Consider the following 21919-nt stretch of genomic DNA (forward strand, 5'->3'; position numbering starts at 1 on the left):
AACACTGCTCACTAAGATCGATACCCTCCAATCATCATAAGTCCAAGCAGGGTAGTATCTACTCGACAAGTTACATTCAGTCACAACAACCACACCTTGCACTCAAAGACCTCGTAATGAACAATAAACATTATGTATACTACAGGCAAGCGTATACGTAAATTTGGACCGCATCCAACAGACCAAGATGTGTCTTCCAGAGACCACAAGTGTGTAAAATCAAAAAAGGGGGGTATATATCCAGCCATCACCGAACCACCTACTCAGCTTGCGCACGCTCATCGGCCGCCATCAGTACAAACGGTGATTACAATGAGTAAGGAATGTATAGAGTAAGGGGTATAGCGCAGAAAATATGATACAAAACCGGACTCGCCGGACAAGAAAGAATGAAGAGGGTGAATATTCGTACGATGTCAGGAAACGAGAAAGCGCTAAACGACATGACATACCGAAAAGGAAATTGGCGTATAGTAGACAAAAGGAAAGAAAGACGGCTTACGCCATCATCATGAGTCTCGTTCCACGTTTCTGTAGGTTTCGTGGTCTGTAATTTCCAGGTCCGAGGTGGTTTCTCGGCGGAGCCGCGGCGCTCTGGGCATGTCGCTCGCAATACCTTCGCCCTGCAACTTCAAAATAGCCGTCCCGCAGAATGAGACGACAAGTGAAGCATGCAAAGCACCTAGGGTGAAATTTTTGTCGCGTGTCTGTTTCGAGGTACTGGCCTTCGATGCCGCGGTTGCAGGTGTTGCATAGTGATCCATTGAGCTTATGGTAGTGACGCTCGCAGTAAGGTGAGTTGTTGAAGACGTAGAACTCGGCCGTGGGGAAAGGGTCCGCGCATTCTCTGCAAACAAAGCAGTGCTTGTGGTACCGCCCAGTGAGACGACCCGATGAATCTTTGACGGATTTTCCAACAATGGGCTCAGAGCATCCACGACAGTTACCCTTGCTAGCAGGTTTGGGCCGCTGCGCATCTTGCTGGCGTATCTCAGGTCTAGCTATATCCCTAAGTGGGCTTCTGCTGTAGTCTTGGGCCATGGGGTCTTTTGGGAATATGCCTAATGGGGTTCGTGCACCCATTTGTACGGCAGGATCTATGGGAGACTCTGGATACTGCATGTTTACGCCTGGTGGGAACATGAGCTGGCGAGGGCCTGGAGATAGCGCTCGCGGGTATGGTCCTAATCCGTTAGGGCTTGGACTTCTCCTAAGATTCTCTTCGGCAGCATAGTCTGGGCGGCCTATTTTGGAAGCTTGGCGCGAGTGTGCAGCTTCCGATTCTGGCGGGCTTGACCTTGAACTGGCTGTGCTTCGGACACCAGAGCTACCATAGGAATCGTCAGAGAAGCCAGAGTCCGAAGGCGTGTGAAGCGCGTTTGATTGTCCATCACTGGGCCCTGCGGCAGCCAGTGGCGGAGGACGTAAAGAGCGAGATGGTGCAAGGCCTCGCGGCATGTCGCTCACAGAACCATTGCGGCTTGGACCCGGTGAAGGAAACATGTTGTTGGGCGGGAAAAAATCGGATGTATCCAAGTCGCTCATATCCATTGGTGGCAAATCCCTTTCTGAGGGCCTTCTTGGCCGTGGTGGTGGTTCTCTCTTGCTTCGGCTGTTCTGTCGCACCGGCTCTGGCGTGATGTTCTCCTGAACTGGCTGAGAAGAGCTCGAAGATTCCTTTTGCAAGCGGTCCAGGAAAGCATCAATACCTTCAGTCTGCTCGTCAGCCTGTGGGCGAGGGGGTAGAGCCTCTATGTTTCCAACGCGTAGCTTTGGGTGGGAAGGGAGGCCAACGCTGCGGTTAGAATACCCAGAGCTGCGCGAAGTATTCGATGTTACAGAGGACCGTATCTGGGGAAAGCTCCTGTTGCTTGAGATGCTGCCTTGTGTGCCTGTCCTCTGGTGACCGCTTGTAGATGCATCTACGGCTTGACTCGATGCGCTTGTTCTACTTGGCCTTCGATCATTCTTTCCATCAAACGGTCCTGGTGCAATAGTGTTCATGCGCTTGGTGATATTCTCCCCGCCATCAAAACGTGGACTAAGTGGTGCAAACAATGGGCTTGGTTGAGCATAGTTTTGGTAGGGATCCAGACGTTCTCGTGATTGAGGTTTGGCGCTTGTTGGTGTCTTGGGGTGAAATGGCGGAAAAGCACAGTCTAGATTTGAACTGAGGCCAGGCGAGCGAGGAGCCCTTGATTGGTCTGCTGGTGATGTTACACTACGAGTCATTTTGTAGGGAGACTTTGGCGGGGCTAGTCCTGGAGAGCGACTTCGAGGGCCGCTGTAGTCACTGATGGGTGAGGGCTCTAATGGCCTGAATGGCTTGTCTGTACAAATTAGTATGTAAGTTTCTCTGCAGACTCGGTGTCATTCTGATTGCTTACTCGCTGCGCTGGAATCAATGCGGGGAGGGGGAGGCATGCGGCCAGAGGGCGCTGGCCGGTCAGATCGATTGCTGAACGTTGGGCCGCCGAAGGTTGCTGCGCGGTTGATTTTTGGAGAAAGGATAGATTGAGGAGAGTCTGTCACGACTGTCGAGGTAGGAGACATGGGCTCAGGCACTGGCGCTGCTAAGAGGGCAGTTAGTTTGGGTGGGCAATACAGCAATGTATGGTACTCACCGGGCGCCGGGACTGCAGCGCAGACATGGTCGGCCAGATGGAGGATATCAATGTCGACGGCACACGACGAGCATTTGATTGTTGGAAGCGTGCTCATGCGATCCATGTTGGCATCCAGAGCTCGCCCACGGGAGCGATAACGAGGCAGGCGGTGCCGGAGTCAGTATAGGGATTGTTTGCTGCCAGCGGGGGTGTGATGGTATTTCTCGAGAGTGGTGACATGGAAGAAGAGCAAGGCGGGCGGCAGACAATGGTCGAAGACGGCTACAAGCGTGCGCCGAACGACGACGCTGGACACACAGGGCTGTTTGATCTTCAGAAACGGTGTGGACCATGCTCAATCAGGGGCAGCATGCGGGCGTGGGTCCGAAAAGGCTACGAGCTTAGAAGGGCAGCGGCTGGAAAATGGCCTAGCACGTCCATATGTAGCAGTCCTAGAGGGTGCCGGGCCCCACAATCGACACGCGCAATGTTGGGTATCGCGAAGCTAAACAGAAAGCAATCACGACACGGTAATGACCGCGTCGGCGCATTGCCCATACAGACAGGCCAGCACGCGACAACGCTCGCCGGCAATCAAAGACGAACGCCCAATCGCCTCCGGCACATGTGGCCGCCAGCGGGGGTTATCGTCGTCGTCTGCACGCAATTCGCGCCCTGGGGGAATTGGGCGTGCTGGGGGGTTGTCCGCCGTGCGGGCGATGATTCGGCGGGCATTTCCTTTGGCGTGCACGGGGCGGCAGCTTGCACTGTCGGCTGAATCGTGCGGTTCTCGCCGTTCCAGCATCCACACCATTATAACCATCTATACCCATCCATTACAGCTGCCAACTGTCATGAAACCCGTCCCGCGCCGGATCTCTCGATAACCACACAGCATCTGCCGTGTCCAACGTCACCGTGACGGGCCCGCCGTTGGAGGGGCCACCTGTCCCTTGATGCTGTCGCAGAGCGCGGCCAGACTGCGAGGCGTCAAGAATCGACCAAAGACTGACTGTACTTACTGTGCTGGCGAGTCGGCGTCCCGAGGCTCCTTGTTCGCATCCTGTCCCTGCGCCGAACAACCGTCAGGGGACCAGCATTAGTCGCCTGGGCTGATTGGCTCTATGTGACATCGCTCCCAGCTGCCCGATCTACCTTGCAGACAGTAGATTATTGGCACCTCACCACCCCTTTCGCAACGTAAATAACACCTGCTTGCCCACAATCACCAAACTCTATCCCTCGAGTGCTACGTCAGTACACAGAGTAAGCGAAAGTGTCTGAGTATGTTGCATCATCAGATCGGAACTTGATGTTTCGAATCGTCTCATGGCGCGAGCAACAAGCAATGGCGGCGCAAACAACAAATGTTGCGCACACACACACACACACATATGCCCTCACAGGTCGATCGCTCATTTCCACATGCAGCCTACCTTATCCGGCCTGATGCAAGCGGTATCAGGGTTCTTGCCTCCAAATACCTAGGTTTAGGCCCCACACCTGTTCGCCTGTTTCCCAGACGGCTAAAATAACGCGGCTTCGTGACGAATTCATGTACAAGATACTTTCCATGTTAGAACACTGTGTGATGGCAGGACTCGTATCTTGCATAGCCTCTGATTGCCCCAGTGACCATTTTTTTTTCTGCTGCCCACCACGTTGCGTGCCTTCGCCGTTGTGCAAACATTTTTGAAGCTGATCGCGTTTCGAATGCCACCTTTGTCCTCGACTGGCGACACGGCCGAGCTTTGAAACAACATCTGGCTCAGGAAGCTGGTCGTCATACTTCTGCGCTGGAGAAGACTCGATCTTTTAGTCTGGTCGATGAAGACTGATGAACTAGAAATCGCCAAGGCAATAACTTGGCTTAAAGCCTAACGCTCCGTCTAATACTAGGCGCTCTTGCAAGGTGTCCAAGTGATGCCTGGATATCGAGGCACCTGCCGCTTCGACTAGTAAACACGTGATGGTGGGGTACTCGACAAGAAGGGGGAATGTGTTCAATTTTGTAGCAGACACTAGGATTCCGTCCGAGCACATACAGCGACAGCTGTCCATGCAGTGTACCATCTCTTTAGGCTCATACGGCACTCTGTCCCACGTCACTTGCGTCTTTTGCCAAACCCAAGGAGGTTGCTGCTGCATGATGGCCAGTTAGTGGGGGTAATAGCGGCGCATGGCGAGTATCGCAAGGACTCGTGCGAGGCATCGATTGGTGTCTCTACGCCTCAAGAGGACTACGGCAATAATGGCGACGACGAAAAGTGGAGAACCAAGAGGTAAAGACAAAGAGGCGGTGGGCGAACACGTTGGCCGGCTGCAGGCGGGAGCGGTTGTGAGTGGTAGTGATAAGTCAGCAGCGGCACGAGAGCATTTAAATGACTACATGGCGCCCCAGCTTCTGCCTACCTTCACACATCAATATTTTCTGATTGTAGACCATAGCCAACTGATAAGCTTACAATCTCCCTTTTCCATCAACCACACCTGAAATTTTCCTCGGGCCATTGCCCAGCTGTCAAGACGTTTTCCAATCTCCTCAGCTCGTAAGTACCCCTCCTCCACGACCCCATGGGGACCGACTTCACGACGTGGAGGTGGATTTGGCTAACACCCCGCAGGATCCACAACCCATTCGCCGGCCGACGTACTTCTCCTTCTGGGGCAGCGTCGGATCTAGACTTCCGCAACTAAGTTCACCAAATCAACAAGAACTTGAATTAAAATCATCATGGCACCACACGCAGAAGAAAGTGTCGGCAACGCGAATGGGTTGGAGGTGAAGGCGGCCCTCAAGGCTCCTTTTGTCGTCAACTCGCCCAATGTCGAATATACCGAGGACACCATCAAGACAAAGTACACTTACCGCACCACGGACGTCACCAAGAACGCCGACGGCCACTATGTCGCTGTTCCCAAGGAGACCCTTTACGACTTCAAGGTTGACCGCAAAGTCCCCAAGACCGGCGTCATGCTGGTAGGCTGGGGTGGCAACAACGGTACTACGGTTACGGCCGGTATCATTGCTAACAAGCGTAACCTGGTCTGGGAAACCAAAGAGGGTAAGCGCGGTGCCAATTACTATGGCTCCGTCATTATGAGTTCTACTACCAAGCTTGGTGTCGACAGCAAGACCGGCCAGGAGATCCATATTCCGTTCCATGATCTCCTGCCTATGGTCCATCCAAATGACCTCGTGGTTGGCGGATGGGATATCAGTGGCATGAACCTGGCTGACGCCATGGACCGCGCCAAGGTCCTGTCCCCGTCTCTGAAGTCTCTGGTCCGCAAGGAGATGGGTGCTATGAAGCCTCTTCCCAGCATCTACTACCCGGACTTCATCGCTGCCAACCAGGAAGAGCGTGCTGACAACGTCCTGGAGGGCACCAAGGCCTCCATGGCCCATGTTGAGCAGATCCGTAAGGACATCCGGTAAGTGCCATTCTATATGTGACATGATCATTCTTGCTAACAACCCAACAGTGATTTCAAGGCTGCCAACGGGCTCGACAAGGTGATTGTGCAGTGGACTGCCAACACTGAGCGCTATGCCGACATCCTCGAGGGCGTCAACGACACCGCGGACAACCTTCTCAAGGCCATTGAATCTGGCCACGAGGAAGTTGCTCCCTCGACTGTCTTCGCCGTCGCCTCGATTCTCGAGGGTGTTCCCTTCATCAACGGTTCTCCTCAGAACACCTTTGTCCCTGGTGCAATTCAGCTCGCCGAGAAGCACAATGCCTTCATTGGTGGCGATGATTTCAAGTCTGGTCAGACCAAGATGAAGTCTGCCCTCGTTGACTTCATGATCAGTGCTGGTATCAAGCTCACCTCGATTGCCTCGTACAACCATCTGGGCAATAACGATGGTATGAATCTCAGCTCTCAGAAGCAATTCCGTTCCAAGGAGATCTCCAAGTCCAACGTTGTCGACGACATGGTCGCTGCCAACAACGTCCTGTACAAAGATGGAGAGCACCCTGATCACTGTGTCGTCATCAAGTACATGCCTGCTGTTGGAGACGACAAGCGTGCTCTGGACGAGTACTACGCTGAGATCTTCCTTGACGGCCATCAGACCATCAGCTTGTTCAATGTTTGCGAGGACTCACTTCTGGCTTCGCCTCTGATCATTGATCTTGTGCTCGTCGCCGAGATGATGACCCGTGTACAGTGGAGGGCTCAGGCTGGTGAAGGTAGCGACGCCAAGTTCAACAACTTCCATAGCGTGCTTAGCGTTCTCAGCTACATGCTCAAGGTACATCAGACAGGCTGTTATGCGTTTCATTTGACTAATCTATTCCAGGCTCCTCTCACCCCTCCGGGCACTCCAGTCGTCAATGCTCTTGCCAAGCAGCGTGCAGCTCTCACCAACATCTTCCGTGCTTGTGTCGGTCTTGAGCCCGAGAACGATATGACTCTTGAGCACAAGCTCTTCTAGGCGTCTAATGACACATGATGACTACTTGGTATGCACCAGTTGCTTGACTGACCTGACGATTTGCACGACTAGACGTGCTTGCGATTAGTTTGACCAACTCCTTACTCTCGTTAAAGCAATACACAATGACTTTCAAAAGCTGCTTTGTTTCTTTCGTGATGTGTGATTGTCTTTAGAAACACTTAATAGACTCTAAGTCAAAGTCTTCTTTTACCGTGTTTGGACACCACCGTGACAAGAAAACCGAGACGATTCCTAATGTCTTCTAACAAACGTTGTAGTTGCAGAGTATGTGCACTGATTTTGATATGAATCTCAAGATTCTTACCCTACGGGCAGGTGTTGTTGTTTTGGTTAGGTGGTCAGAAGAGGAAGGAGCATTTGTGTTTTCTGAATCAACCCTCACCTCAACACATTTGTATTTGCCTAAAAGCCTGAAGCACATACTCCATAATGCCATCGCTGTCATCAATACAGTTCTACTTTTCATCCTCTCCTTCAAAGAAAAGTGACGGCTTCATTGCAGGGGAGATGCAGTCCGCTCTTGCCCCGGCAGGAGTAGACACAGCAAGCACATGGACAGTACATTATCTCAATAGCCCCTATTAGGTTCATTACTAACAAACCATAGCCTACCTTGGACTACGGAGAAGCCGATATAGGCTCTCTCGAACCTGGACCATGTAACTTTGCTCTCATGGGCCGTATAGTGAATTTCAGCGACCAAGTTCGACCCAGCAAATCACACAAAGCCGCTCAGGGATGCATCAAAGTCATGGTTGCAGACAACACGGGGGTACTGACTGTACGCCTCTGGTATGCCGAAACACGATACAAGCTGAAGCTTGGCCAACTCGTTGGCATATGGACAGTGCACATTTCGAACTCGTCTGAATTTAACGCACTGGCGCCTAGCACGGCACCACTTTTCACGAGTATGTTCCCTGAAGGCGAGAGAAACTGCCATTTCGCGGTATATGAGGGGAGTGATGATGGAACTAGATTCAAGAGGCCGTATGGTGTGAAGGAGAGTAGGGCACTGGCTGGGCTAATGACATTGAAAAGCTTCATGGATGGCGGGTATGATGTTGACGAACCCAAGCTGCTTGTCTGTGTGAGGAGCATTGGAGCAAGAAAGAAGTGTACGTCGAAATTCGTCTTACATCCAACCATCTAAAAACTGACCATGTTAGATATGAACCGCAACGGCACAACTTCTGAGCTCATCTCCCTGGGCATCTTTGACGACACAGCCGATGGCCTCCTGACTCTGTACTCCTCCATGTGCGACTCCGCATCTCTCTTCACGCCCTTCAACGCCATCCTTCTCATTTCAAATCCCAGCTGGCGCATCGACAGAATGGCAAAACTCACAATCACAAGCGGTTCGAGAGTAGACATCGATCCTGACATGGGCGACGCTCGGCGTCTCCGAGCAATGGCCCAATACCTCACAAAGCGGGAACACGTGAACCCTCCCTTCACCATTGCCCCAACCGCAATCGAGGATTTCGAGAACGCAACGATAAAAGCACTGTACACGCTTGCCGAAATCGACAGCGTCGCCCGCTCACTATCTAATTCCGGTAAAAAGGAAAGAATAGTCGGCTACCTCAGCGTCCTCATCACAGGCCTCAACATCGTCACGCCCTTCAAGCGCAACATGCTCATGAGCAACGAGTGCTGCGGTATCCCGCTCTTCGCCAACAGCATCAATGTAAAATGTAAACACTGTGAGAATGTCGTTACTCTACGTATTAATCCCAGAATCGTAAGTCTCCTTTGCCTCGTCTCTTGACCAAGTAGACAATTCGCTAATATCTAGATATGTGCAGCTCGGTCCTATACTAGACGAAACAGGCCAAATCGGCTCGGGCAAACTCATCCTCTCAGACGACGCATGGTGCCAACTCCTCGGCCGCACACCACACCAGCTTGTGGAGACGGATCTAGACGTCCTCCTGTATCTCGAGCAGCGTCTACTGTTTCTCCGCTTGACCATGGGGTTCGTGCTAGATCTGGAGGATGAAATCGCTAGATTGGCGATTTGGTGTGTTAGGAACTAATAATCATGTCGGTGAACGAGATATACAGTATAGTACTTCTTTCTCTTTGCATATATTCGAGTTCTTCAAAACAGGGGTGGGGGGGGATGAGGGGACAAGGACTCAGAATTTCAAGATCAATATATTTTCAGCGTGAAAATCAGCCAAGTTCAAACAAAGGTAAGCAGAATTGGTATATCATCTCTCACTCCCATTTCCCCAGTTGCGACGCCCCGTTTCCGTTGTGAAACACACACACACACACACACATGCAAAAAAAAACCCCCTCTCTCCGCCCAGTAACAAATCCACGATGCCCGCAAATGCCAAGTTTGCAAAATACACAGAGATGGGGAGAGGAAGGAAACCCAAAAGCTCTAGAAAGGCCAAAAAGAACTCCGACATAGATTCATTCTCATACCATGAGGCCGTTGCAAACTTTCCCCCTCTCAAAAGGAAGAAAGAGAGAGATAGATAGAAAGAAGCCTAAAAGGAGGTCGTTGACACAGTCAAAAACTTATTTCGATTCCAGTCTCTCTCTTTTTCTCAAGGGGATGCGAAAAAAAAGAACAAAGATCTTCTCTTTATTGCTCTCCCAGCACACCAGCGAGACCCCGCAGTACATCACCGACGCCGATGCCCTGGGTCCCCGCTCGCTCTTTTGCCTCTCTATCTCTTTCTTCCAGCCGCTTTGCTGCGGTGCCCAGTACGCGCTCTGCCACTCGCTCGGCCGTTTGTCTGTACTGCTCAATTTTGTGGACGCCGTCTGCGAAGAGATCGATGTGGGGTTCGAGCGAGTTGGCGAGCGAAGTGAGGTGCGTTTGTAATGTTGTAGGGGATGTGAATGTGAATGCTGACGAGGGTGGTTGTGGGGCGGATTGTGGTTGTGACGAAGATTGAAGGGCGGAGAGTATGGCGGCTTGGTCGGGGTCGAGAAATGAGATGTCGATGTCTGATAGTGAGGGTGTGGACGTGGGTATTGAAGGTGCGGGGGGTGGAGGCATGGTTTTCGAGGATGAAGCTATGGCTTCCCACGCAGCCTTTTCTTCTTCCAGTCTGCGTTCAAGTTAGTTATGCAACATCTTTCGTATCCCGTAGAAATTTGAACACACAGTTTGATTTCTGCTTCTAGTTCCTCTAATGTGGCTTGGTTCTTCTCGTTTTGGGGATTCGGTTTCTTCACTACTGGTGGTAGCGCAGTCTCTTCCTGTACATTTGTCAATTTGGAGCTCCTTGTATAGCAAAATCAGCACACATACCCTGCTGAACCAATCTGATAACTCAGGTTTCCCAGCAAAATCGTCAATAAGTTCTTGTTCAATCGCCCGTGCTGGTTTCAATTAGCCTCTCCAACTTCAATCTTGCGATTTGCCCCCACATACCAGCCATAATCGCATTTCCATTCTTAACATTTCCTGATGGTTTCGCTGGTAGCGCTCGCGACCCGCACCATGTCAGGAGTTGCTTCATTCGCCGCGGTTCGGGTAGACTTTGCTCAATGTACTTGTAAAACTCTCGGACTTCGACTTCGGAATGAGGTAAAGCTGCAACAGGTATTAGCATGTGCTGCTTGCAGACGCGCTGCCCAATGCATTGGCTTGTGCATGCACAATCTGTCCAAACTCACCATTTGACTGACCACTATCAATCAGGGAGCTTGCTCTCCTCCCTCGTAAGCCTGTACTGCTTCTCCGGTGTCCATCTTTGTTCCCCTTGCGCATCTCCTTATTCCGCGTAATGACTGGTGTGTCTGCAAAAGGCAGCATGATTCTTTGCGCGTTTGGATCACGCTTCTTCGCATTCTGCAACTCATTGTGCGTGGGTGTTTGCACGCCAGGGTACGCGTTTGCTTGTGGTTGCACTTCCGGAGCCGGGGTAGTCTGCTTCTTCTTTTCCTTCACTACGGGGGCGGCGCTCTTCTTGGTCCGCGGTTTTGCTGCAGCAGGCTCCTTGGGTTTTGTCCGCACCTCCAACTGTTCTCTGTCACCAGAAATACGCGCTGACCTCCGTCTTTTCCCTGAGTCTGATGATTCTGGGTCGACTGCCGCAATCGATTGCTTCTTGCGACGCGCGGGCTGCACAGCCTTCTCTACGGGTATGGGCTCTGGTTCCGGTACCGGGTGTGCTTTTGTGGTCCTTCGCGACGTGCGACGCGAGAATTGGAAGCCATCATCGTCCTCGTCGTATGCAGCAGCTTTGGCTTTCTTCTTTGGCGCAGCAGTTGGCTTCTTGGTCGTCCCATTTACTTCCGTCCTTGGCCGCTTCTGCACAGGCGGCGCATCGTCATCGTCGAAAGCTTGTTTTGCGCTCCTTCGTCGCGTCGTCGGTCGGTTTGTGGCCATAGGAAGCGATTGCAGCGGGGAGCGCGCAAAGATGGTAGTCATGAGTTCAGTTTCTGCGTCACGGGGTTCGGAGAGTTGGTGTTCGGTCAAAGCGCGTGCATGGGCGCGGCGGACAGGCGAGCTATCGTCGAGTAAAGTTGGGCACGAGTGAAGGCAATGCGCGTGCGATCCAAGTTATGCTCGTAGTATAGGCAGGGCGTGCGTAATGATTAGGCGGTAACGTGAATATCTTTGGGCGACGGGCGTGGAGGGGAACGGTCGTCACACGGGAGCAAGGAAGTTGGTGTGTGCACCTGCCCCAGCATCATCAAAACAATGATTTCAGGACTAGCGCGTGCACGTGACCAGCTGATTAGCGTTCCCTACAGCGCGACAATCAACCATGCATGTAAGTAATGTAAAGTATATGTACATAATACGATATCTATCTAGGATACACCTTATCCACCACAACTCAAGAAAACCTCTTAGAAACGCCCGAGAAAAAGCGACAACCCACGCCGCTCATCCGTATGCTTACATTCCATCATAACCTCGTTACGCCAAGCGCACCACAAGAATGATACTGAATATCCAAGCCTGTCCATGCCTTTTGTGTATGCCAATTCCTGCAAACTCTAACGCGATCGATTCTACATGCCAGCGCCAGGCATGGGTCCTTTGACGCCTGCAGGTGCCAAACTACCCTCGATACGGCGCTTGGCATCCTGCTTCTCTTCATGGGTAGGGTTGCTTTTGCGCATGTCTGGAACGTAAGCTGGCCTGTTGGGACTGTGACCAATGGACATGCCGACGCGGACCTAGTAGAGTGTTAGCAGAATCAATGCAAGGTGGAAATCTAATGGTACTTACAAGAGTCTCAAGGGCAGCGTTGGAGTTTTCCACAAGATCCTCATCATATCGCATTTGGCCAGGCTCGAAAAGGAGCAGCAATGTGCTGCCACCAAACTTGAAATAGCCGAGTTCTTCAGCACGCTTGACTTGCTCGCCCTTCTTGCGCGTGATAACGGTACTACCGACCATCATGGCGCCTACACAAATAACCATGACACGGCCATGTGCGACAGAGTCAATGGGAACAACGACTCGGACATTTTCACCGTACACATCCAACGCTGAGCGAATAGCCATTGGGTTTACAGTGTAGTATTCGCCTTCAATCGTCTTTGGTTCGTCCAAGACGCCATCGACAGGGATGTGGAAACGATGGTAGTCTTGCGGCGCCAGTCGGAAGATGCCGAGTGATCCTCCATAGTAACGCTTTACGTCTTGCGGATAAGCGTCGCCAAGCAGGCGCTCAATGGTAAAGTCGCGACCCTTGACCCAGATGGCCTGTGCTGTATCTATGGTATTGAAAACAACGGTTCGGCAGTCGGAAGGGGACACGATTACCCTTGGGTCGTCGGGCGCAGAGCATGGGCGCGCACCTGGCTTCAGTGCGCGGTAGAAGAACTCGTTAAAGTTCTTGAACTGGTCCGTGGGCAACAGAACCTCGGACATGTCAAGTTGATGGAAGTTGATAAAGGGCTCAATCTCAGAGGCAGATGCAGGGTCGTCGTATTTTCGTCCTTGTTTGAAGCTGAGAGACTTGAGAAGCTTGCGGACTATCAATAGTTAGCATTTGTGACTCCATGCGAGAATGAGCAACCTACTTCGCTTCTTTTCCATGTTGTTCGCCTTCAGACCCTTGTAAAGCAAACGAATACCCAGGCGGACATAAACACTCATGCGCTCCTCGTTGATCTGGCCCGTCAGACGATCTTGAACCAGGATATTGGCTGAGTTTGCACCCAGCTTGTAGCCACCGTACGAGATCTTGGTGATGACCTTGGAGTACCACTTGCGCTGAGCTTGGCTTGATGTAACAAAGCCAGCCATGACAATGTTGTTCACCTGTCTCCAGTCTTGACTGGCACATGTAGCGATATGGGTAATGATATTAGCGTCCGAGCGCTTGTTGAGCTTCGGCTGGTGACATATGGGACATTCGCGAATCTCAATGACATGCTCCTCGCCCTTTTCATCCGCCAGATCGTCAATCTGGAGATCGGCTCCTTCTTCGCCTTCCTTGCCCAGAGTATTGGTCTCCAAGACTGGAATGGAAGTGGTGGAGCTGCTCTGGTTGATTGGAGTGAGCATTCCAGAGGTCATTGGTGTCTGTGAACCTGATGCAAAAGACCCGTCCCTCTTGGCGTTCTTGGCTTCTGTGGCTTCTAGCTGGTCCTCAAGACAGACTACAGCCTCATCAAATGTGAGAAGGTGTTCTCCGTTGTGGCGATACGCAAATCGCTCAAAGAAGCTGTCAATGGTGGCCTCGTGTAGCGTAGAGCCAAGTGTGTCGAGCATTGTGGTGAGCTCGACCTTATCAAGCAAACCGCTCTCATCGGCGTCGTACTGCTTGAGCATGGCTCTCCAAAACTGTTGGCGAAGGGCCTTGTAAGGAAGGTATTTAGCACGAATGTAAAGTGTTGGGTTGTGCTTGTTCTCCCAGCGCTCCTGGTGCTTCAATTCCAGGGGAAGGGTATACATTTTCAAGTCCTCATCGTCCACAGCTGATGGTTGAAGGTTGAGCGTGCTGCCCGGGGTAAGATTGCCATTGGAGTCAGTAAGGGCACTGGGCGGAGCCCCTGGTGATGGAGGCTGAGTTCCGTTCGCATCTTGTACGGAGAGCGAACCAGTCGACGACTCTTTCTTTAGTGATGGCCGGCCCAAACGAGAAAGGCTGTGAGTAGACCCAGAGCGGGACATTGGGATGCGAAAGCGCGACTTTTTTGAACCGCCATCAGGAGAGACGCCGGGGGAATCTGACGGTTCCGGGAGCTTGTAGAGGCCCGTCTCTGGGTCCTCTTGGGGAGCTGTAGAAATCGCCTTCTCGAGCGGAAAGTTCACCGTGCCGACGTAGTCATTGCCCGAGAACTTGTCTTTATCCATGACGGTGAAGTTGACCGAGTAATTGGTCTCATGGCGCATGACTTGGAAGACAAGCTTTTCATCGAATACAGGGTTGAGGTCGTGTCTGACCGTTTTAGTGCGGTATGTCTTCTTTCCGAGCGACGTGATGACAAAGGGATCCATGTCGAATGTGGTTCGTGTCACTGAGAAATGCATCAGTCTGTGAAGGCGCCTAGTGGTACAAAGACAACTCACCATTGCGCTCCGGTGGCAGATCGGAACATCGCTGGACTTCAAGAAAAAGAATACCAGCCACATCGCCGCTGCTCGAGTAGGCGTAGACGGCCTGGCTCTTGACCTTTCGCTTCAATCGCGCAAGCTTGAGCTTCTTGCGCCGCTTCTCCCTCTTCTCGGCTTTCTTGGACTCATCTTGGGCTTCGTCTGAGCTCGAGTCGTCGTCTTCCTCGGCGTCGGTGCTGTTGCTGTTGCCGCCCAGGTCTTCATCGTCCTCATCGGGGCTGTGCGCCTGGCCTGCAATGGCAAAGAACTTTTGCAATGTTTGTTCTGGGCTGGCGCTAAGGTTTTGAGGGTCAATGAGGGTGAATTGCATCTGGATCTCGCCCGAGACGACCGACTTCTTCTTGCCGGAGCGGCGGGACTCGAGGGGAAACCATTGGGGTTCCTGCTGGGTAAGGCCGTTCTGGAAGTGATCCTCGAGTATGACGTCAAACTCGCCCATGTAGTCCTTGCCGAAGCGGTCTTTATCCCAGCAGACAGCTTCGAGCAGGAGGCTCTGCTCGCCGACAATGGGCAGCTCGAGCGTCTCGTTCCATTCTGGATTGAGTTGTTTGTTGATAGCGGGGGTGGTGACTTTGGCGTCGCCTAGGGTGAGGACGAGGTACTATGACGCGGTGTTAGCGTGTGTTTATGTGCATGTACAGATATGCGCACATGTACTAGACATGTTCGCGGAGTGAATGGGCGCTCACGGGATCAGAGGTGCCGCTGCGGTCTTTTGCAGCCAGGTCTCTGCCCTTGATGACGTTGACCCTCAACACCAGGCCAGCTGGGGCGGGCTGCTCGGGCATTGGGCGGGTGCGGGTGCGGGGGCTGCTGTTGCGCGAGGCAGGCACAGATAAGGCTGGGGTTTGTGTGTTCGGGGTCGAGGACGAGTTGTAGCAGCTGGTCGGGCGCTTGAGGCGGTGCGGAAGCGAGAGCCTGGTGGTAAATGTAGGACGGGGCATGTTGGCGGCCAGCCTCGGTCTGCCGACTGCACCGCCGCCGGGGCGAGGGGGGGCTGCGTGGCTACGCGTTCAATCAAGGCCCTGGTGATCGGTCCGCGGCAGCCAAGTATTGCTTGATGATGCGCCGCCCGTTGGCAGGACGTTGGCTCACGACATGTGCTGTGCGCGCTCTGCTCAGTCAAAATCGAGGGAAAAAGGGAAAGGGAGATGTTTCTTCTGGCAGGGTGTTTAGGTTTAAGGGGGGACGGACAAAAAGCGAGGGCTTGGGGGCCGCAGCATATCTAGGCCTGTATGTGCACGCACAACAGAGGGCTGAACGAGGCCGGGCTCCGCAATCTGTCTCTTGCGCCAACATCGGCTGCGAGCGCCTACCGGATCTTGCGGCTGCTCGATTCACAGCGACAACGACAACGACGACGACGACTCCTCTGCCGTCAGCCTGTGCAAATGCCGCACTCCAAACCCCATTGCATCTCTGTCTTACTCGTCCGGGACTGGCTGCTTAGACAACGCGCCCCCGAGTACCATACGCGGGCGCCTAAACCATCTACACATGCACATACGCCCGCGTCTTACTACATTCCATGTACGTACATGTACCAGAGCCTCTAGCGGGGCACCCTCCGCGCAGCCTATCTGCCCACCCATGTATCTACTTACATCCATCCATGTGTACGAACGAGTGGGATGCTGCACAGCCCACCCATCTGCGCTGCACCACCTCGCCCTTCAGCCCGTTCAGCGGGGGGCCTCGAGTGCGTCAGTTCTGTTACATACATCTGACTGTCCCCGATTCGTCATGTTCCTGGCTAATCGGCACGTCTTGCTGGTGGGTCTTGTATAGAAGGCCATAATTGATGCATACGTATACATGTGCATCTATCAATGTATATGACATACATGCTGCCAGATATGCCGCACCAGCACCTGCATATAACGGAGCTACATACATACGTAAGTGTTTACTGAATAACAAAGCCCACCCTAAATTGGCGGCGTTGTCTGGGCACCTCCACATGGCGCTCTGGGCACCCCTGGTTCCGTACGGCTGACCCGTGGCTGGTGCTGTGGCTTCTGACGTGGCTGATGCAAGCCAAGCCGCAACTCGGGATATCTTCAAGCAACACTTTTTTCACATCTGACGTCGTTGTTAATAAAACAAATTTGTTGTGCTTACCCTTTCTAGTGTACGTATACCTGTTTTCTAAAATAAGAAAAACCCAGTTCAAACCCCTTCTCTTCAATCCCTCGCGCTGCACCTTCCACTCTAATCCGCACCTTCCAAATCAAAGAAAAGAAAACCACAAACCACTACCCCCCTCTTTCAAATCACCACTTCTCCCCCACAAACCATGAAACCCCTCCCAGACACCCCTCAAACCACTCCCTCAAACCCCTAACCCATTCGCAACACACCAAAAAAAGCCCAGCGACTCAGTCTCGCAACCCCCCCAGAAAATGCTGACCAGGTCTAACTTAGCTACTTGACAATCCGGCCCGAATAACAGGAAGAGCCCGGAAGGGAGAAACCAAGACTAACTAAAGAAAAAAAGTTAGGGTCTGGGAAGATTGCTTCGCCTGTAGCCGGCACATCGTTGATCGTCTCCCGGGTTTTGGAGAATAAGAATACGAGCAACGGGAGGGAGGGAGGGAACCCGAGGGGTCGGGTTTTGGGGGTTTTTTTTTCTTGTTCTTTTTTTTCTTGTTATTTGGTAAGTCATCTGGTTGATTGATTCATGTTATGTGGCATGTGTATATACACTTGTATCAGTCGAATTATTTTCTTTTTGATACGCCTCCCCACTCCCCCCTTTTTTTTTTAGAAAAACCTCCGCCCTTCCCCTTTGCATATCGGGCGGAGATTTGATTTCAAACAAGAAAAAAAATCGTCGCAAGTCTGGATCTGGCTGTCGAGACAGTAAGAAAAAGAAAGAAAACAAAATCAAAAGAATATAATGATATTACGTTCCCCTTCTCACTCTCCTATCTTTTCTCTCTGCATTAATTAATATTCGACATACATAAGATTTAAAATAAATAAATAAAGCGTTCTCATAAACCAGTTTTTTGCTTTCATCATTTCACTACATATCTCACGCACGCTGTGTACATACTTGAAGCGGGGACGGAACCGGCCAAATCAACAAGGGAAATAAGTAGCATCAAGAAAACGAAACGCACTCTCTCTTCTTCAAACAACGTAGCAAGTAAGTAACAAGGTAGCTACCGGAGAGAGAGGGTAATAAAAAAGAAAAAAAAACAGGACTTAGTATTAGGAAATGAGGAAAACCTCCCTCTCTCCCTTCCCCTTCTTTTCGCAGCTGCTACACACATACACACGCATCTGCTCGATGATACACAGAAATACTTTCTCGGTACCAAAGCAGACGGCGGTTCCAATACCTAATCTCTCTTTGTCCAGGAGAAAGATGTTCAAGGGAGAAGAAAAAAAGAAAAAAAAAGATAAGAAAAACCGCTTCGCAGATGGTGAATCCATGGCATCCCCGGCCCGCCTGCAGGGTATCAAAGAGAGAGCGGTGCGGGCCAAGAGCAAGCCATTTCTCGACGGAAGCGCAAGCATGCAAAGCAAAGTCCACAACGCCTGTAAAAGGACATGAGGCATACAAGCTGTGATACAAGTTCAAGGTGAAAGAGGTTCGTAGACTCAGTCGTTCTCGTGCTTATATCAAGCCGCACAACCGCAGGTTCTCCTGGATTATGATATCTGCAAAACTGTTAGCGTTGAGCACAACAAAACAAAAGTTACGTTACGTACCGTTTACTGCAGCCATGACGAATCGGATTTGCATAGTATCTGTGGCGCAGGTAAAGTGCGTGTAGATTTGCTTCGTCTCATGTTGGTTGAGTGAGACGAATCGGTTGAGAATGTAGTCGCATGCAGCTGCGTAGTCTGGGCCACCCTCGTAGTCGGGGAAGTAGTTCTTCATTGGGCTGACAGGAAGCTTCTCCTTGAAGCGATCAATCTTGTTGAGAAACAGAATGATGGATGTCTTGACAAACCACCGCGAGTTGCAGATGGAGTCGAACAATGTAAGGGCTTCTTGCATACGGTTGACAGTCTCATCTTCAAACAGCAGCTGGTCGTACTCGGAGATGGCGACCAGGAACAGGATGGTGGTGACATTCTCAAAGCAGTGTATCCACTTCTTACGTTCTGATCGCTGGCCACCAACATCGAACATGCGGTAGGTGAGATCGCCGATGATAAAGGTCGTCTCGGTTATACCAGTCGTCTTGACACGCGAACGGAGGACATCCTGGTCGTTGGGGATGTAGTCGGGCGCGGCAATGCGGTCAACCGAGTCGAAGTAGCTAAAATAGTCAGTGGCGATGCACAGGTAAAGTTGAGACAGAACTCACTATTTGGCCGAATCGTTGAGCTGGTACTCGCGCGAGCGCTGGAAGCACTGCTGCACGCCGGCATCCTTCCAGAGAACCGAGATGGCGTTGCCAACCTCTGGTGGCAGGCTGTCGCCCTCGATCTGGGCAGGCTGCATGAAGATGGTCTGGACGTGATATTCGGCGCGCTGGTCGTCAAGCGGGAGCTCGAGCGACTCCATGGCCTCTAGGATGACGCGCATCGACTGGACCGTGTTGCTGAAGATGATCTCCTTAAACGACTCTCGCTCGTCGCGCGAGTAGCCGCCCTCGTGAATGAGCTTCATCTGCTTGAGAATGGTCGACTTTCCAGACTCTCCGGCTCCTATATTGTGTTAGAGCCTGTGTGTCGCAGTTGCAAGCGGCGCGCAATACTGACCGAGGAGCAGCATCTTGATCTCGTTGCGCTGCATCAGCTTGTCGCGCTTGAGCTGGTTCTCAATCTCCTCATTTCTCTGCTTTCCCTCCTTCTCCTCTGTGCTCATTCCGCAGCCCATGGTGGCGGTTAGGGACGGAGTCCGGTGTGGTGATTATGGTTGAAGTAGGTAGCGATGTTCCGTCGAGGCCGGCCAACACGGAAACCTGATAGACAGTGTCAACAAAGACTCAATGGGTGGCGGCAGCGGGCGATGCACGAGTGGAGCAGCGCGCAGGCGGGCTAGGCCGGGTGAGGGAGGAGCGATGATGGGTAAGCAAGGCTGTCGCAATGGCAGAGCAGCGGCGGCGAGTTCGAGTGCAATGGCGATGGTGAGATTGCGTGCATAAAAAAAGAGGCTCACCTGTTATTACAAAAGACTAGGACGCAATTGCGAGAGTGCTTGGGCGCGTGGGCGTGTGTGTTGAGATCAAACGGGGAAGGGGTAAAAGACGAAGAGGGTGTCAAGGGATGGCTGGCGTATGGACGACGAGGCTCGCTTCGCTTCGCTCCGAGGTCTTCAGGGTTGCTGCACGGTCGGTTCGGGGGGGGGAAGGATCGACTGGGGGTGTTCTGCAATGGCGAGGCGAGGCGAGGGCTCGGTTGGGCTGGCGGGCTGGGAGAGCAGACAACAGCGACAGCAACAAGCAAAGGCGGCGGGAGGTAGGACAACGGGCGGGAGTCGCTCGCTGCAGCAGAGGATTGTGGGAGCCGGCAGGTTGGTGACGACGTTTGGGAGAAGCAAAGAACGAAAAGATTGTATGATGAGGGCTTGAAGAAGGCCGCGAAAGGAGACGCGCTTGCCGGAATGGAGCGATGCCATCCTGGAAAGGAAGGGCCACCAGAGTCTAGCTGGGCAGGCGCGGGCCACTCTCTGCTGCTGCACCACAGGCACCATGGCAAGACCAGCACGACGGCACCACCGCGCCCACACACGCAAGCCCTCCGACACCTGCCTGTTCGTGTCTGCCGGCCATGAGCGGCCAACCCTCCTGCTTGCGGCCTAGCTGCTACACCTGCTGTTACTCTTGTTGCCGCTGCCACGGCCTGCCGCTGCTTGTCTCTGTCCATGTCTCCGGCATGTCTCTGCCGCTGTTTTGCTTTCCGTCTTTGCCTCTGCACCCAAGTAAGTACACTCCAACAAACAAATAACAACAACAACAAAGCCCCCAACCCAGGACCAAAGCTCCCGGCCTGTACACTCTGCTCACGACACACTACCTGCCCACTCCCCGCTTCCAGGAACCCGCCATTGTACCTACTTAGTCGCCCGCCCGCCTACTCTCTCACTGGCTCGCTCATCCTTTCCCCTCTCGCCTCGTCTTCCGCTGGCTCGCCGTAGTAGTAGTCTATCTCTGAATAGCAATCGATTCCGCGCCTGTCGTGCCCGTTGGACATGGAAGCGCTGTCCACCCATCCAACTCCCGAACTCATCCCGCCCGACTTTTGTCTGGCTACGCTTCTAGAAGGTTTTGTGGAAAATGAGGGCCCCATAGAATTAAGAGTAGGTCGACGCTCGGAGCCCCAGCAGATCCCAAGCACGGCTCGAAACCTTGTCTTACTCCGCCCCATGCAGCCACATACCTCCACCTCTGCACGCCCGCTCCCCCTCTGCCTTGCCTTGCCTTGCCTTGCTCTGCCTGCATTCGCTGCTGCATATCCACCCACTATATCTTGCCTCCCTGTCCGCTTCCCTATCTGTTACTGCACTTGCGTTCACAAAGAAGAAAAAAACTTCTGCTGTGCTACTCTGTTCCGCCAGCCACTTGCCGTTCGCTTCCACTGCGCCTGGACCATGCTTCTATTGGGACTTGACCACATTAAGCTAGTCCCAAAAGGTCGCCTACAGTCGCCAAACCTCCGTCGTCACATCCCCCCCTCATCTCCCCGACTCATGCACGTCACAGCCAATCGCCGCTGACGCCTGTCTCTGGTTCTATCAACCACTCTGGCTATCCTAACGGTCAAAGTAAACCATGTGCCGTCGTCATCTTGCCTCAGCGCCGCGTGCAGGTGGCAATTGCCTTGCCTCGAGGGTGCTGATCAGCTCTCATGAACGCGTAACGCTACTAACCGTTCGGCTGGCCTTTTCTGCATCCCGAACCCATTAATCGATCCCTTAGGCCCCCCAACAACCTACCACCCAGACCCTTCCATTTCTTCGCCAGGATAATGCATCCAGCGTCACGGCTTTGGTCTCGATATCTTGACTCGAACACGCGGGACGATCCACGAACCACACGTGGAAGCCATGGCCATGCGTAAGCATTTGGTGAAAAAGGGGGCATGGTATCGACCCAACAGACGCTCTACCACAGTGACAACGCCCACGCTGGTACTTTTAACTTTTGTCACCGCCTTCTTGGACGTAATCGCTCCAGATTGCTCACGATCGATCGCCCGTGCTTCTCATCGCGTACGTGCAGAGCACCCAATAGTCATTTCGAGCTGATCATCATCTTGACGATGCTCATACACGCGCATCGACTTTTTCAATCGCCGTCTTATGTTAGTTGTAGGTGTAAATACTAC

At 52.6% G+C, this 21919-nt stretch overlaps 9 protein-coding genes across 9 annotated transcripts; 5 read left to right on the forward strand and 4 right to left on the reverse strand.

The window, feature by feature from the left end:
- Positions 1 to 80: 80 nt before the first annotated feature.
- On the reverse strand, positions 81 to 2831 carry COCSADRAFT_36427 (uncharacterized protein). Its single transcript, XM_007700974.1, has 3 exons — positions 2625 to 2831; positions 2388 to 2573; positions 81 to 2330 (listed from the first exon to the last, which is right to left on the reverse strand). Exons 1-3 carry the CDS (start codon positions 2728 to 2730, stop codon positions 499 to 501), a joined length of 2124 nt encoding a protein of 707 aa, XP_007699164.1. The 5' UTR covers positions 2731 to 2831; the 3' UTR covers positions 81 to 498.
- Positions 2832 to 5340: 2509 nt separating this feature from the next.
- On the forward strand, positions 5341 to 7050 carry COCSADRAFT_88309 (uncharacterized protein; the record flags this gene model as incomplete). Its single annotated transcript, XM_007701396.1, has 3 exons — positions 5341 to 6041; positions 6093 to 6867; positions 6916 to 7050. The coding sequence occupies 3 exons, from the start codon at positions 5341 to 5343 to the stop codon at positions 7048 to 7050; spliced, it is 1611 nt and encodes a 536-aa protein (XP_007699586.1).
- Positions 7051 to 7413: 363 nt separating this feature from the next.
- On the forward strand, positions 7414 to 9136 carry COCSADRAFT_356431 (uncharacterized protein). Its single transcript, XM_007701397.1, has 4 exons — positions 7414 to 7632; positions 7682 to 8192; positions 8244 to 8821; positions 8886 to 9136. The coding sequence occupies exons 1-4, from the start codon at positions 7504 to 7506 to the stop codon at positions 9114 to 9116; spliced, it is 1449 nt and encodes a 482-aa protein (XP_007699587.1). The 5' UTR covers positions 7414 to 7503; the 3' UTR covers positions 9117 to 9136.
- Positions 9137 to 9679: 543 nt separating this feature from the next.
- COCSADRAFT_88142 (uncharacterized protein) lies at positions 9680 to 11437 on the reverse strand (the record flags this gene model as incomplete). The annotated part of the gene is made up of 5 exons (XM_007701398.1): positions 9680 to 10151; positions 10208 to 10302; positions 10355 to 10425; positions 10478 to 10639; positions 10723 to 11437. The coding sequence occupies 5 exons, from the start codon at positions 11435 to 11437 to the stop codon at positions 9680 to 9682; spliced, it is 1515 nt and encodes a 504-aa protein (XP_007699588.1).
- A 337-nt stretch (positions 11438 to 11774) lies between these two features.
- COCSADRAFT_116481 (uncharacterized protein) lies at positions 11775 to 15803 on the reverse strand. The gene is made up of 5 exons (XM_007701399.1): positions 15319 to 15803; positions 14585 to 15230; positions 13090 to 14532; positions 12290 to 13041; positions 11775 to 12237 (listed from the first exon to the last, which is right to left on the reverse strand). The coding sequence occupies exons 1-5, from the start codon at positions 15571 to 15573 to the stop codon at positions 12070 to 12072; spliced, it is 3264 nt and encodes a 1087-aa protein (XP_007699589.1). The 5' UTR covers positions 15574 to 15803; the 3' UTR covers positions 11775 to 12069.
- Positions 15804 to 16325: 522 nt separating this feature from the next.
- Positions 16326 to 17028, forward strand: COCSADRAFT_317975 (uncharacterized protein). The gene is made up of 2 exons (XM_007701400.1): positions 16326 to 16527; positions 16672 to 17028. The coding sequence occupies exons 1-2, from the start codon at positions 16459 to 16461 to the stop codon at positions 16927 to 16929; spliced, it is 327 nt and encodes a 108-aa protein (XP_007699590.1). The 5' UTR covers positions 16326 to 16458; the 3' UTR covers positions 16930 to 17028.
- A 1194-nt stretch (positions 17029 to 18222) lies between these two features.
- On the reverse strand, positions 18223 to 19758 carry COCSADRAFT_317953 (uncharacterized protein). Its single transcript, XM_007701401.1, has 5 exons — positions 19752 to 19758; positions 19352 to 19554; positions 18955 to 19297; positions 18350 to 18906; positions 18223 to 18298 (listed from the first exon to the last, which is right to left on the reverse strand). Exons 2-5 carry the CDS (start codon positions 19467 to 19469, stop codon positions 18255 to 18257), a joined length of 1062 nt encoding a protein of 353 aa, XP_007699591.1. The 5' UTR covers positions 19470 to 19554; positions 19752 to 19758; the 3' UTR covers positions 18223 to 18254.
- Positions 19759 to 20313: 555 nt separating this feature from the next.
- On the forward strand, positions 20314 to 20851 carry COCSADRAFT_36432 (uncharacterized protein). The gene has a single exon (XM_007700975.1). It carries the CDS (start codon positions 20457 to 20459, stop codon positions 20727 to 20729), a length of 273 nt encoding a protein of 90 aa, XP_007699165.1. The 5' UTR covers positions 20314 to 20456; the 3' UTR covers positions 20730 to 20851.
- A 559-nt stretch (positions 20852 to 21410) lies between these two features.
- Positions 21411 to 21889, forward strand: COCSADRAFT_36435 (uncharacterized protein). Its single transcript, XM_007700976.1, has one exon. The coding sequence runs from the start codon at positions 21639 to 21641 to the stop codon at positions 21837 to 21839; it is 201 nt and encodes a 66-aa protein (XP_007699166.1). The 5' UTR covers positions 21411 to 21638; the 3' UTR covers positions 21840 to 21889.
- The last annotated feature ends 30 nt before the right edge of the window (positions 21890 to 21919 follow it).

This window comes from Bipolaris sorokiniana (assembly GCF_000338995.1).
Source record: "Bipolaris sorokiniana ND90Pr unplaced genomic scaffold COCSAscaffold_6, whole genome shotgun sequence".
Taxonomy (NCBI): Eukaryota; Fungi; Ascomycota; class Dothideomycetes; order Pleosporales; family Pleosporaceae; genus Bipolaris; species Bipolaris sorokiniana.

Bases quoted from the DNA above. Each gene is read 5' to 3' on its own strand.
- COCSADRAFT_36427 (XM_007700974.1), bottom strand. From the start codon at position 2,730: ATGGATCGCATGAGCACGCTTCCAACAATCAAATGCTCGTCGTGTGCC. The intron at 2,574-2,624 runs GTGAGTACCATA...CTGCCCTCTTAG, and splicing joins CGCTGCAGTCCCGGCGCCCG to CAGCGCCAGTGCCTGAGCCC. The intron at 2,331-2,387 runs GTAAGCAATCAG...TAATTTGTACAG, and splicing joins CATTGATTCCAGCGCAGCGA to ACAAGCCATTCAGGCCATTA.
- COCSADRAFT_356431 (XM_007701397.1), top strand. From the start codon at position 7,504: ATGCCATCGCTGTCATCAATACAGTTCTACTTTTCATCCTCTCCTTCA. The intron at 8,193-8,243 runs GTACGTCGAAAT...TGACCATGTTAG, and splicing joins CATTGGAGCAAGAAAGAAGT to ATATGAACCGCAACGGCACA. The intron at 8,822-8,885 runs GTAAGTCTCCTT...AGATATGTGCAG, and splicing joins TACGTATTAATCCCAGAATC to CTCGGTCCTATACTAGACGA.
- COCSADRAFT_116481 (XM_007701399.1), bottom strand. From the start codon at position 15,573: ATGCCCCGTCCTACATTTACCACCAGGCTCTCGCTTCCGCACCGCCTC. The intron at 14,533-14,584 runs GTGAGTTGTCTT...TGCATTTCTCAG, and splicing joins TCTGCCACCGGAGCGCAATG to TGACACGAACCACATTCGAC. The intron at 12,238-12,289 runs GTAAGTACCATT...ACACTCTACTAG, and splicing joins ACGCTGCCCTTGAGACTCTT to GTCCGCGTCGGCATGTCCAT.
- COCSADRAFT_317975 (XM_007701400.1), top strand. From the start codon at position 16,459: ATGTATATGACATACATGCTGCCAGATATGCCGCACCAGCACCTGCAT. The intron at 16,528-16,671 runs GTAAGTGTTTAC...ATGCAAGCCAAG, and splicing joins TAACGGAGCTACATACATAC to CCGCAACTCGGGATATCTTC.
- COCSADRAFT_317953 (XM_007701401.1), bottom strand. From the start codon at position 19,469: ATGGGCTGCGGAATGAGCACAGAGGAGAAGGAGGGAAAGCAGAGAAAT. The intron at 18,907-18,954 runs GTGAGTTCTGTC...TGACTATTTTAG, and splicing joins CTCAACGATTCGGCCAAATA to CTACTTCGACTCGGTTGACC. The intron at 18,299-18,349 runs GTACGTAACGTA...ACAGTTTTGCAG, and splicing joins CGTCATGGCTGCAGTAAACG to ATATCATAATCCAGGAGAAC.
- COCSADRAFT_36432 (XM_007700975.1), top strand. From the start codon at position 20,457: ATGTCTCCGGCATGTCTCTGCCGCTGTTTTGCTTTCCGTCTTTGCCTC.
- COCSADRAFT_36435 (XM_007700976.1), top strand. From the start codon at position 21,639: ATGGCCATGCGTAAGCATTTGGTGAAAAAGGGGGCATGGTATCGACCC.